The sequence below is a fragment of the Agelaius tricolor genome, unplaced genomic scaffold, assembly GCF_023055355.1.
Source record: "Agelaius tricolor isolate 1412-34295 unplaced genomic scaffold, bAgeTri1.0.p SCAF_22, whole genome shotgun sequence".
Classification (NCBI taxonomy): Eukaryota; Metazoa; Chordata; class Aves; order Passeriformes; family Icteridae; genus Agelaius; species Agelaius tricolor.
The window spans coordinates 8,641,323-8,655,978 of NW_027269282.1; the positions used below are offsets into that span (position 1 = coordinate 8,641,323).

Below are 14,656 nucleotides of genomic sequence, written 5' to 3' on the forward strand. Positions count from 1 at the left end.
TGCCTGCCATGATTACCCATACCTGAAGTTTGTAAGCAACCAAAAATATCCTCGTTTATCCCAGATGAAATCCAGGATGGTTGCTGTCAACTGACCCAAAAGGCCCACACTGTGAGCTGCACTAAGTGCCCTCTGGGCACCTTGTGCATGTCAAGGCTTCACTTCACACAAAAATAAAAAACACAACAAAACCGAAATTCTTTGTTTTCTCTCTGCTGGAGCTGGGTTGATGACAGGAGTCAAATTCAAGTGGTTGTTTTTTATTCCATAGTTCTACACAATACTCCTTTCACTAGGGTTGTCACAGTGTACATGAGAAACATTTTTCAGTCACTCAAAACATGCCCTTTGTAGTTCTTGCGGGTTTTGTTTGGTTTTTGTAATTTTTAGGAAGTGAATAATCATGTCAGGGACAAATTAAAAGGGATGAGTTTGGCTGATCACATTTCTATCAAATGACAGGAGTCAAAAACTTCAATGCATTAATCTGTAAACATTTCCCCAACAACTGCAGGAAGGAGATGCAGCTGAAGAAGAGTTGGGTACTTACTTGGTTAAACCCCCAACCCCATCATTTCTACCAAAGACCATCTTAACCATGGATCAGCAACTAATGTCAACCATTAGTCAGCATGCTGAATTCAAATATTTCAACTTCTCAAATAAAGAAATGAAATTAATCTAAAAATATTTTAATGTAGCAAGCTTGGCTATAGAACCAGTGCAACATAAAGAGGACACCCATTGTATAACCAACTTCACTGCTTAACAGAGTAAGCTACAGATGCAACAGATTCACCACAAGTTATTTGGTTAAATTAAATACTGAAGTTAGAATCATGCTGTTGGTAATTCTGGTTTTACAGTACCAATGCTCAAGTTGGCTGAGTTAGTTTGACTGTAAGTAAAATGCAAGTTTACAGAGAAACAAAATAATTTATCATAGTATCCTGTATTCTGTTCCATGCTCAGTCACAATGATAATGTCTTCAACAGATAAACAACATTTCAGCATTATGTAAATAATGCCAAAACATACAGGAATTGTAATGCCAAATTTACAACATAATACAGTGCTTAACAAACAGATTCCTCAGGCATGGGGGCAGTGGTGACAATGCTAAACAGGACTAGAAGCATCCAAGCCCTACTCAGTGCATACACAGTGGACCACACTGACAGGAATGCTTTACCTTTTGATGGAATTGTCACGCTAGGAGTTCGTGTCCCAAACATAATGCAATGGAAAAGGAATGTTAAACCCTTGCCTCAGACTTGAAGCAAAAGCACTACATGTTATTTACAAACCTGAAGCAGTAAAACCACTTTAAGACCAGAGAAAAACTGTGACCACTTGACAGAGATGGCAGAGCTTGGTTACTGTACTGTGTGAACCAGGATGGTAATGAAATTGTAAACAAATTTAACCAAATTAGGTTAATGCATCTATTCTTAACTCAAGAATATTGCCATTTCAGCAGACAGTGATTTTTAAAGCTAAGGACACTATCAGAGGTTTTATTTTTGTTTAAAGCCAAGACTTTAAAAACCTGGAAGATGGCAAATTATTTTTGTTCCTTATTAGCCTTCATTAACTTCTCCACAGCACACTTCACAAAATTTTCAAACCCCATGATTTTATCTAATTCTGCTCCAACTTAAGCAGCTGGTAGCAAAGTTGAAGCAGACATTACCAACACCCAAAAATCCCTTTCAGAGAGGCCTGGTTTACACCACTGGGGATGAGTTCAGGTTGCTGGCATTGCTCTACACTGAACACAAAACACTGAAGCATTAGGTCTTACTTGGAAAAGAAACACTTCCTCAAAATTAAACAGGATTTGCAAATATGCAAAGAAAGAGATAGGAAAATCATATTTGAATCTCTCAATCCCAGCAGTGTCAAACTCATTCTCCCTCCCCACCCTCCAACTAAATCACATTGCCAAAGTGGCTGGTGATGGAGTTAAATCCATCACCACACTGATGGAGTTAAATCCTCTGACATAAAGCCTGAATACAAAACAAAAAGAAACTTTGTCCCTGCCGCATCTATTTTTTTTTCTTTTTTTCTTGCATTTTGTAATGAACCCATACAAGCATGAAAGGAGTTGTGTTGGTATTTTGTCTTGTTTTTTAAAATAGGCGTAAGAGTTGTGCCAGACAAAACTGAACAAACTTTTATTTCACTTCAGAAAGATTTTTTTTTTATATCACCAACTTATTTTTCTTTATAACTAAAGGTGATAAAAAATAAATCCATAGTAATGAAAAAAAACCCCAAACCCTGTAATCAAACTGCTTTTTCAAGTATGTTTCTCCCCTCATGAAAGAGCTGCATTAGCCATACTGCTGATTAAAACCCACATCACAATGAGCAGACTCAGCCCCTAGGCCCAGATCCCCTGGAGATGGGCTCAGCTGGATCTCCAGGACACAAAACTGGAGGCAGGAGGCAGATGGGCACATGCACACTTGACATCACTCCTGAAATCCCTGATTCTGACTACACCCACTGTCACAGCTCCATCACATCCCCCCAGCAGGAGAAATGGCACAGGAGCCACACAGTGATGTTGGACAGGTACCGTTGCTCTGCCCAGTGCAAATCTTGTGCTGATGGAGATGCACTTTGCAGAGCTACCAGACTGGAAAGTTTTGCCCACAATGGTCTTACAGAGCACAAAACAAACCACATCCTCCTATTTTGTTCAGTCTGGAATTCTCATCTTCATCTATTGCAATTATGGAATCACAGAATCACAGAATAGTCTGAGTTGGAAGGGATGAGGATCATCCAGTCCAACTCCTGAGGCCAAGGAAATATCAGTGAGGGAGATTCTACAAGAGTTGGTCCCTGCATTAAACACTCAATACACGTGAAAAATAATTGGGGACAATCTTCCAAGTCACTATTAGTGATGGTGATAGGTTCAACTTTCCTTCCTTCCTCCTCATTCTCACTTCCTATTAATGCAAGAGAAAAGTGCAACTTTGCAGCATGTTTGTTCACATCAAGTTTTTCCTCAAGAACACATTTTGCAGTAACAAAATATGGTCTATAAAGTCGCAAAGTGCACAAGCTGAAGGCACAGAGTACAAACACATAGGAAAACAGATTTCAAAATACCAAGTAACAAAAAAAGAGATAAAAGAAAAATCTGAAATTCAAAACTCCCTGACAGAAGATACATTTATATGGGACCAACTCTTGAAAGGTGACAGGTTTTAAACTAACAAACAAATACTGCAAAATAATGAAACTTTATTCTTATTATTTAAGTAGAAGCTCCAGAAAATAACTTGAAGTTTAAAATCTAATACACTGACATGTTAACTAGTTTTAAGAATGTCCTTAATATTAAGAAAAGAGTGCAAAAAGGATTCTTCCATTCTAATGCTTTTGGAAGCTGCTGATTTTGGCTGCCCATTCCCACTTTGAAAGGATTGTTTTTCAAGGTGCATTCCTCACAAAGGTCACAGAAGAGCTTGTTGATAGACCAGACCAAGGAATTTGTCTTTCAAAGTCATTCCAACTGTAGCAGCAACTGACATTTTAATATATAAAGAAGAAAGTCCAAAACTCTTCTTTGAGGCATAGTTTGTGTCAGAGCTTGAGTATCAGCAGTTGCCAAAGGAGGCTCCAGATATCACCTGTGCTCCTCCAGTGTCTGTTCTGCTAGGAATAGAAGCTGATCCAGTAAATTCACTATCTGTATCCCCTGGAGCTTGCACAAGCTGATGAGCCATCTGAAATTATAGAAAAAGTTGAGAAATTCTCTCACGTTAAACTTCTGCATTACATCCCCTAAAACACAGCAGTGTCTGCAAAACATTCACAGAGAAATGTCCACTCAGTCATTTCAGCCTGCAGTAAGAGTTCATCATGAAACAGTGACATTTTATGGTAGGGAATAAAGTGAACATACTCAGCTGAAAGCACATGAGGTAACTTGGTGGTAAGAGGGCTATAAAATGAGCAGAAGTTAACAACAGTACCAGAACAGATTCCATTCCCCAACAGCTCCATACCCAAGCAGTTTGTATTATTTCTTCTATGGGAAGGGTTACATTGCAGGCAGCTGTTCCATGTGGAGATGCAGCCTCTGACAGCTCTCCCCACCCTGAGAACCCAGAATTCCACCAGGAGCTGTCTGGCCAAGCTGTGAGGGCAGGGCTGGGTCTGTACTTACTGTAAGTTAACTCTTCTCCGGCTCTCTTGCGTGACTGGTCACCTCTGTGGGAGAAGGCAAAGAAAGATGCTTTCAAGATAACCTCAAGTAAAGATTTCCCTGCTCCTCTGGACCTTCAAAGGCCCCTATCAACCCCAAACATCCTGTGATCTTCAAAACAACAGTGAAACACCTTAGCACAATCAGCAGCTTCTAGAGAATTAGAAAAAAAATGCAAACATAGTAATACTACTACTCAATTTACTGGAAGTATAAGCTATATTTCATAGATTTAATCAGCTCATCCTTTTGATACAGACAGTAGGCTTGATCTCAGAGGATAATTTTTTACAAAATGAAGATGAGGAAAAAATGTTCATATGCAGTTGGAGCTTAAAACATGCATCAAATTGTTTTCCTCACTTTGAACTCCTCAACCAAACTTTACAGAACTATGTGAAAAAACTCTGCATCTGTCAGTCTGAAAAGATGCTCCTGAATCTTACAGACTCTAAGCAAGTTTGAGCTGACAACACTTGCTCTTTAAGCAGAAGATTTTAGCACATAATGGTGTTGATAAGCTGCTGTTCTTCAACTAGAAGCTGATGTGCAATTACTGCTGTTGAATACACCTCACTGTGCTGTGTTCCTCATGGTTATTGCTTTCAGTCTTACTAATTCTGTAGGTGGCTGATAATAGCTCTGCTTACAAGTGCATTTCACCAGTTTCACATTGCTTAGAGAACTAAACATGACATTTCTAGTACTAACAGTCTATATCCACAAACCCAACTGGTTTGAAAAATGTTTTTCTTTAGTTACCTGAAAATGAGAGATTTGGCTGTCAACTTCTTTGGCTGGTTCTGGAAGGATGAGACACTGTAGGAAAGGCTGGGAAGGGTAGTAAGGGACACTGACCATTGCAAGGCAAAATGCATTTCAAAAAACCAGTTGGTTTTGTGGATATAGACTTGAAATGTCACATTTAGTTCTCTAAGCAGTATGAAACTGGTGAAATGCACTTGTAAGCAGAACTATTATCAGCCACCTACAGAATTAGTAAGACTGAAAGTCTGACAACACCAAATTGTTCCCTTTTCTGTTTTGTTCTGTACATTACATTCTTTTTTCAGCATTACATGCCTACTCAGTTACAGAGTCTCACACTTCTATTTCTTGGGCCAAATGCACTGCTTTTCTCAGCCCAGGGTCTGATGGTTTTATTATTACGCTTATCTCTCAAAAAATTCTTTTCCTCAACAGCCAGCCTTTACAAGGAAGGAGTCTGCACCACATCATTTGCATTTGGGTCAATGGTACAGCTCTGCAGCTCAATAATTTACCAAGCTGTGAAGAGAGAGATGACCTTTGAGGGAAACCTTGGGGTATGAAATCAAGAAATACACCCAGCACTAAACATACCCACATCTAGGGGATGCTCAGTCTACAGGGCCAGACTCTCAGCATTGCACAGGTTAACAGGAAAAATAAAGACATTTTCTCTTTATGAAGAAATGAACCTCTTGGGAATAGAGCACGAGGCTTCCCCAGCCTGATCTTATATTGTGAGAGTACTGCAGAAATGGTGAAAAGTGCTGTGCCTTTGTCTGGGCAGAAAAATAGAACACCACAGAGCAAAAGGCACTGCCCCAAGGGAACAATTTACACTTGAACATTTTCTGCTGTGTTTTTTTACTGTTTGTTCCTCCCTCTTTTCCCTCTCCCTGATTCAATACTCAGATGGGAAATGTCTATTTAAAATAAACACCTTGCCTGTATAAATAACTCTGAAAGTGGAGTAAGGAGCAAAGTGACATTTCCAGAAGCACCATGAATAAAAGAGAGCTTATAGAAAATAAACAGCCAAAGTAAAGGTTGAAGTTGAGCAGAAGCATGACTATGCAGCAGAAGCACAACCAAAACCCAGGGATGCATGAACTGCAAGCAACCTGATCAAAAAATGTCAAGCCTTACAATTATGTATTTATTAGGTACCATTTGCAGGGCTGTTAGTGACCAAAAGACATTGAAAACAAGGTCACATTTCAGATATTGAAAATTGTGAAGGTTCTGCATTAACTTTTAAATTATTTTGTCAGTATTTTTAGGTGTATCCATTGTTATCATTTCAGCACTATCCTGCACAATCACTACTAAAGATTAATAATTATTACCTAGTAAATCCATTCTGAATAAGCTCTCTTTGAAGTTTCTGGTCTTGAGCAGCATATTCCTGAAGCTCAGATTCCACAGCAGGGGGTAGAATATTTGGGATGAATTTAGAAAATAAAGCTGGTGCCATCTGTACCCATTCTGTAAGAAGAGAGAAAGCAATAACAAAATACATGGAAGAGATATTATGTGACATTTTTACTGTTTGACAAATATAACTTCATTTTGAATACATATTAGGATCTTGAATTTTTAAAAAAAAAAGGAAAAAGAAAAACCCCCCAAATCCACAGGAACCATGCCTTAAAGCAGAACAAATAATGAGACTGTTGAAATCAGATGTTTACATGTAGATAGAAGAATTACTATTTTTCTCAACCTCATCATCAAACTGAAATTTAGTTGTTGCTGCATCTCACAGGACCTACTGAGTCCCTGGACACTCTTAAGGACAGGCAACTGATGATCAGCAAACTCACTTGGATAATTAGAGAATGATTGCAACACTGCACTCCAGGAAATCTATCCCCAAAATGTACCCTTCTCTCTCCTGAGCCTTATTTCTAAAAACCACAGTAGTATCATCATACAACCCTACTCCTCCATCCCCAGTTCAAAGGAATTCATGCATTTCTCTCACGGATCTTCCAAAGCTTAGACAAACACTTCTTTAATAAATGGCCAGTTCATAAAATAAGTCTAACCTGTACTAGTTCAGCTTCAAGACAGAAATGTGATTTAATTTCACTACCCTGAACACTGTTTTACAGGAGCAAGACAATTTACCTTGAAGTTGCTTCAAGGCTTAAAGACTAAGCAAGGGATTAAAATTGGGTTTACAGCAGCTATATAGCAAGTTCTGAGAAAAATAAATAGCCCTCAACTATTTCTGCAGCCAGACTTTCCACAGGCTGTAGGAGTTACCTGAAATTGGATCTTTACTTAGAAAAAAGGGACGTTTTTAAATTCACTGAGGAACATCACAAGTTTTTATACAATTCCCACAGTCCTGCAAACCAACTGAGGGAGCCCCCTCACCCAGAGCAGTACTGGCCCCAGTACTGAGCTGGGATTAAAAGAGAGTTTGGAAGTGTGAGAGCTGTTAGGAACTTTCAGCCTGAGGAGGAAACAAAGGAAGAGAATGAGAAGGGGAAGGCCCTGGCTGCTGGCCAAGGCACTCAGACACCCACAGGCTGCTCTAATCCCACAGCACCTTCCCCTGGTCCCAGTTACCTGCTCAGCAGCCCCACCAGACACCCATGGAGCCACTCCCCAGGGAAAGTGAGCAGCACTGCCTCAGAGGAACCCTTGCTCTGACTGATTCAGAATCCATCCCCAAGAACTAGGATCACCAAAGAACAGCCTCATACACCAAGAAGCCTATCCTGGGCTCTTCAACCACTCAAAATCTGGTTGGTCCCATGGTACCAAGCCAAAGCAGTGTCTGCTGTGCTGTGGACAGCAAGACAGGGATCATCTGAAATGGAAAACTGTGAAATCACAAGTCCATCACCTACAATATGAAGTGTGGTCAAAGAACAGCCACCCTGAATTGCTTTTAAAAGAGTAATACTTTTATACTTATGCATACACCCTTCCTATCTTTGGTCCTGAACATTTTCTAAAACTGAAATTAGCATTGCCTTAAAACTGATGGAAGTCTGTTCATTCTGCTGATGTAAAAATAATATTTGTTTACAGAAAGTGCATTTTGTACGTGTAGAGTCCACTATATTCCTGCTTTGTACACATGCTAAATATTGCACTAAAGCTCTTTTTAAGGGATTTCCATTCTCATTTCTATTTCCATAAATGGGGACTGCAAAAATAGACTGAAGCTCAGGAACAATCCTCTCAGGCATGCCACAGTAAGAAACTGTCAGTACTATAAAAGGAAGGCAAACAGGTACCATTTATTTATGGATATTGTGAACACTTCCTGATTCTAGTAACTTCTGAAATACAGGGTAAGGCTCTCCTCAGTTCTCCAAAATTCAGAAGATTCTTGTACAAAATTGATTAAAGTCCGCAACACCATTTTCCTTTCAATACAATTGTTATAGCATAAGATGCCACAATGTATTCACAAGTTAAATTAAGTTAAATAATACCAACAAAACAATGGCTTCATAAAAGAAACAGTCAATCATTCACCTCATGCCAAGATCTGGTTGTTTGAAGAGTAACTGTCAATACAACTATCACCATTTCAATACCATGACTGACCCATTAACATCCTTCTTTCCTTATTTCTACAGAAAAGGAATCCATCTTCCCTTTGTCTCCAGAGCAGAGGGCTGGGTTGTTTTTTTTTTTAAGTATTTGGTATTCACACAGTACCTTGCCCAGATGATAGATAGGCAACAAGAGGGTTCCAGGGTGGAACTGAGCATTATAATGCACAAAACACAACAGACTTTGATTGTTAACTGTGCATTAGTTAGAGAGCAGACACATTTTGGCAAACAAATGGCAATCACAGGATGAGATCAGCACAAACATCTTTCCTTTTTACCTGGTCGTAGTGTATACAGGCCTTTCACAATATTTGCCATGGTTGAAGGAGTTATTTGAAACGGTGTTGACTGAGCTTCCAAAAGTAAAGCTGAAACAAAATTAACACAATCAACAACTTGTCCAACCAAGAAATACAGGCTCTTACACATAGATTATTTTAATCAAAAAATATATTAATGGTGCTTTTTTTGGCACCTGATGTCCTCACAAAGAAAACAATCACATATCTGATTTCAAACTTATTCTCAGAAGTAATAAAACATCGCCTTTAGATAGAAGTATCCTGCTCAAATTATGTATAGTGAAAATGTGTTATAACTTCTTTTTCATTCATTGGAGGTAGCAGAGGTTCAGCAAAACCAAGCAGGTGATGGCCTTAAGTATTCAGACACAGAACTGAAGCAAACTCATACCAAGTGTGTCAAACAACTGAAGATCCACAAATCCTAACTTTACAGCATTTAGAATCCTGCACACAAAACTAAGATGGATTGAAAGTCTATGCACTTGTAGTGCAAAAACTGTAAAAGTCCAAGAAGAAAAGTTGTTCTTTTAAACACAAGTTAATAACTGCATCTTTCTTTTGAGGGAAAACCTGCCAATAGCACATTCAGTGTTTATGTTGTGATGTACAGGATTTGTCCTTGGTTGTATTTATATGAGCTTTGTACATACATCTGAATTACAAAAACACAGACACACACAAAAGAAAGAAATTAAGAAAGAGTAAACCAACTGCTACATCTTGATTTTTATTTCTCTACCAAGCAGTGGAGCACCTTTCTGTGCCCACCCCAGGAGGTGACTCTTACAATTCTACCCAAGGGACCTGTCTCTTGGGCCTCCACTGGAGAAGCTCTGCTTTGTAAGCTTCAGAGCATCTCCAGTTCTGACTTCAGCATCTGCCACTAGAACACTTAAATAGAAAGAAAAATCTTCAGTAGCATGTTTTTCCTTCTCTTTCTGAAACTCTTTAAGTGGCTCATGTCATAGGGAAATGAAAACAAAGTACTTTTTCTAACCTTCAAGTAATCAAAGTTGTTATATTTAACTGTTATGGATGAATTGTTTTACAAAGAGACATCTTAAAAGTTCTTGCTCATTTCAGCAGAAGCCTTGAGGGTATGAGAGCCTGTGATTTGTTCTGTAATGACATATTTACAGCCCCTTTCCTAAAGGTTTGTCAAACAGCCTCTTGACAGCCAAGAAAGTTGGAAATCACAGAATTAAAATGGGCATAGTGCTTTATGTGACAGTAATGAACAATCCAAACAATGTGTGTGCACATTCAAATATTTATATCTTTAATTAGACTGTGGCCACTTCAGCCTAAACATCACCAATAGATTTGCAGAGTATCCAAAGAACTGTGAATTTGTTCTTCATATGTAGACATAAAATTATGCAAAACAAATTAATTAAAACAAAAAATCTTCATTATTGCAGCTTCAGAAATTAACATTTCTTATCTTGCTTTCTGCAAATGCACACATCACCTGCTATAAAGCAGATTTAAATCACTCACTCCTGATTTACAGGCAATAAATACAAGCATGACAGTATTATGTTCAACAAGATAAAAAAGTAATGGCATGTATTTCCTGATTCTCATTAAAGAAAATTAAAGAATATCCAGTTCAGTAAGCAGTATGAACAGTAGGAACTAACCCAGCTTGTCCAAAAGCTGAACATCAAGCCTCAAAAAATGAATGGCACTTACTGTAGGATTTGTGTTTTTAGAGTGATTTCCATAAGAGCAAACAAGACTCCTCTCTGGATAGAAGCAAAAGATCTCAATGTAAATTTAAAGACAAAGTTGTAAACTAATATGTGAAGATGTAAAACTTCTTTGCACATGAATTCATCTTCAGTTTTGCAGTGAAACAAACTCAGACATTCATTCAATCATGTATTACTTCTTGGGAGGCTCACTCAAGAAGAGAAACAGCTCTGCCAGACGTGCTGAAATTACCTCTGTTGTTATTTTACAATCTTACAAAACACTAACAAATACTAAGGCTTTGACTCTTGCTGTATTAGAATAATTAGTCAGAGTCTACAACGCAGAAATTGCACAGACTCCTTGTACCCACTCCCAGAACTGCACCTGCAGCATTTACAAACACAGAGGAGGGAGAGGCAAAATAAAGCTGAACCTCAGCTGAATGAGAGTGGTAATGGCACCATGATACCATCTGACCACCTCCATAGCACTCACAAATTAATACCACATTCTACAGACTACATAACTAACATGCAAACAAGTTAATTAACCTGGAAAGAGTCTGGAAAATAAGAACTGGCAGAATCAAAGAAGAGAAGTGTGGGATGCCGTGATGCAAAATATTAAATGCAAAAAGATACAAAATACTTTGAAATATTCTTGAACACAATACTCAAAATGGCCTCAAGGATTCTTGAGAAACAGTGAATGAACAGTATTGGAGTAAGTGAGGTGTGAACCTGCAACACTTCAGGTACTCTGCAGTACCCAAGTTACCCCAATGCTGCACAGCAGCACTGGAGAACCATGGTCCTTGATGAACATTGAAGCCACTCCTAATTAAAGTGAGGCACTTGGGGCAAGATCCAGGAGCCCAGTAATTCCAGGAGTAGCAGATGATATCTCAACAAGTTGAAATTCACTTGTTCATACCTCAAGACTGACTTGCAGAAACTAGGGTTTAGCTGTTCTAAAAAGCTTTGTCTATCCTTCAACATTCCCTTGAAAATAGATTTATTTTACTTGCTGAAGATGGAACTTTTCTGGCAGAACAGTGAAACGTTCTGGGCTTTTTTCCTCTCTCTGTAGTAATCGAACAGAATTTCTAAGTGAGCTATTTCAACAAATCAAAGCTAAGTGTGACTTAGGCAGATGTGTTCAAAGTTGTCACTACTCAACAATGCAACTTAAAAAAAATTAGAAACCATATTCCCCCTAAAAGCAGCCCCAGCAGCTTCCACACCAAGGCATTGGGCAGCTGTGCTCTCCAGTCTCCAACAGCAGCAGAAGCCATTGCTTAACATAAACAGATGCTGGAGATCTTTGTCCTGCTGTACAAACTGGGCTTTTCAGGACTTAATTCCACTGTGTATGCAATGTCTGTGTTATTGTGCAGAATGACAACCTCAATACTCCCAGGGAATTGAGCCCCTACAAAAGTGCAGAGCATTTCTGCCTTCATGGGAAGGCCTGCAGGTCCCATGGAGTCCAATCTGTAGCAGGATAAATTATCTTTCCCTCAGCCAAACAATTCAGGGTCCATCTGACCACACAAACATTTCCACTTCACTGTGATAAAACCCCATTCACCCTGAAGATGGTTCCTTTATCCCACTCCATGCAAACCTCTGGATTGAACCCCAATGCCAACAGCAATTAAACAGGGAGGGAACTGCCACAGCTGCCAGCCAAAATGCAGCTGGAAAGGTTTTGTTGTTGCCATTTTGGGTTGTGGTTTTCTCTAGGTTGGTCAGGTTTTTGTGTTTGTTTTTTATTGTTGTTATTTGGCATTTCTGGTTTGTTTTTTGTTTGTTTGCTTTTACCTGCTGCCTATTTTGCTATTAAATTGTCTGATGCAACTTGATCATATATTACCTTTTCACTTCTTCAGTTCCTCCATGTTAACTACTGATCTAGAACTTCAAAAGCCTTTTGAATGAAAACTGACCTCCTCTTTGGATTAACCCTCACATTTGCAGTTATATCAAACCCCTCATGATCCAGGGGTTTTATCTTCCTTTAAACAGAACTAAAAATAAATTTTTACCAACTTAAATTCAGTGTAAGTTTGTAATGAATTAAAATGTAGATCAGAAAAAAAAACCACAGAAAAATTTTATTACTATGCACTTGCCACTAGGCATTTAATAAAGCCACAGCTTACTTTAAAAATACTCATTACACAGACCAAAAGCTTTATTAAGCACATAGTAAAAATGCTACAAAATAAAAATTTCAAATCTTAATCACATGGAAAATATTCAGTACTGTAAAAAAAAACCATGAAAAACAAAGCTATAAATGTAGAGATATATGCTTTTGGACTTGTATAATTGGAAAATAGGCTGGTATTTTCACATTTATAATTTTATGAGGTCTTATTGAAACTGGAATTTTATTCCTATTTCTTTGCCAAGGAGCTAGATTAACCATGGTGGGCATTACCTGAGACTGTACTTTCCTGAGACTGACTCAACTTAATTTGAGGTGCCACAACCCAATCAACATGAAACAAGGAAAATAAGAAATGCAGCTGCAAGTTTTTAAAATGGCCTAGAGTTCTTTCATGAAAGGTTTAGTTCAGAGACAAAATTTGCACGTAGATTGTTCTTTAAAGAATTTGAATGTGTTCTACAATACTTGGCAACAACCCAGACTGCTTCCAGTATTGTTACAACACAATTACTTAGTCCTTAGCTGTCAAATTACAGCTGTGACTTCAATATTAGTGATGGGCCCCTTGAACTGCTGAGCATGTAAATATTGATTATTCCATCAGATCTACAGAGCACAGAGGGTATAAAACATTAACAGCTACAAAAGCTCTCTTAGTTATTCCTGCAGAGTGTAAAGGTGTCTGCTGAGGTCTAAGAAAAGGTGACATTCATGTGACAAGAGTTTTGAAGGAGTTTCCTGCAACAGCAGTATCCCAGCACACTCCCCATGGCTGGAAAAGAAGTGGAACAATACTGCAGCTGGTTTTCACTATCCTTTATCTGTGTCTATCAATATTTGGAAGAAAAGAAGAAAGGAGAACACTGAAGGTTAGAATTGGAAACTTGAAGTGATTAAACTATTTGCCAACATAAAATAAGTTAGAAATTAAATACTGAAATTCACAATCCTGTACATGCATAAAATTTTTTAATAATTATTTTTAATGAAGAACTTCAGAATAATTGCATCCCTTCCCTACATCTCAAAAAAAGGACTTTTTACACTACAGAACCCTCTTGCCCCCAAATCAATTACTGTCAGAGGCTGGAACCTCAACACTTTCACAGCTGAGGAAAAGAGTACATTAGCTTTTAGTTTCAGAGGAATTCTAACAGAAATTACCCTGGTTTAGTCTGGCACAAACCCACTGGTATTAACTGGTATATTCTCTTAGTCTTCCACTATGTTTCTTCATTTTTAGGGTATTGAGGAAGAAACCTGATTTCATTTTAACCTATCCTGACACATATGTTAATTCTAAGGACAGAGTCACTCCATAGGCCAGTCATTCTGCCTTTTTTAATATTTCTTTTTTAAAGAAATCTCCCTTTTTTCTGTCCCATTCTTAAACTTAAAAGCAAGAAATACAGCTTAGGAACATGGCAGAGTAGAGTTGTGCAGATTTTCTTCTCATACTAACTTTTCAGAGTTTAAGGAGAAAGCAAAGCAGTGTCTAGAGGCTAACATCCAATATATTGCAGAAGGAAAGGGCCTCAGTAATCAAAAAAAGACATTTTTAAAACACATTGCTTCTGTCATCACAGTAGTCACCCTGAATCCCAAACCAAAAATAATGATTTCAAACTCCTGAGGGCAGGTTCTATATGAAAGCTTTAGTTCAGATTAGAAATGTGATTTTGAAGCAAATTCACTGATCATCCCCACACTGCTGCTCCTCAGTTGGTATGACAGAGCTGTCTTGGAGCATATTACTTTAATTCCTTTTGGGCAAGATTAAACCAGATGTGCTCAAACTGCTACTCCCTGTCCCTGTCTGACATGAACAAGGAGGAAATAAAATTCTCCAAAAGCAGGGAGAAGTGATCACTGGGTCCTCAAGACCAACAGGGAGGCA

At 38.4% G+C, this 14,656-nt stretch overlaps 1 protein-coding gene across 1 annotated transcript in view; it reads right to left on the reverse strand.

The window, feature by feature from the left end:
* Nucleotides 1-244: 244 nt before the first annotated feature.
* The window catches only part of CACUL1 (CDK2 associated cullin domain 1), a 44,107-nt gene continuing 29,695 nt past the window's right edge, over nucleotides 245-14,656 (reverse strand). Inside the window, exons 6-9 of the mRNA XM_071446472.1 lie at nucleotides 8,860-8,949; nucleotides 6,347-6,485; nucleotides 4,194-4,237; nucleotides 245-3,750 (exon numbers count right to left, since the gene is read on the reverse strand). Coding sequence (XP_071302573.1) covers nucleotides 3,710-3,750; nucleotides 4,194-4,237; nucleotides 6,347-6,485; nucleotides 8,860-8,949 — 314 coding nt within the window. The 3' untranslated portion in view covers nucleotides 245-3,709. The remainder of the gene's footprint in view (nucleotides 3,751-4,193; nucleotides 4,238-6,346; nucleotides 6,486-8,859; nucleotides 8,950-14,656) is intronic.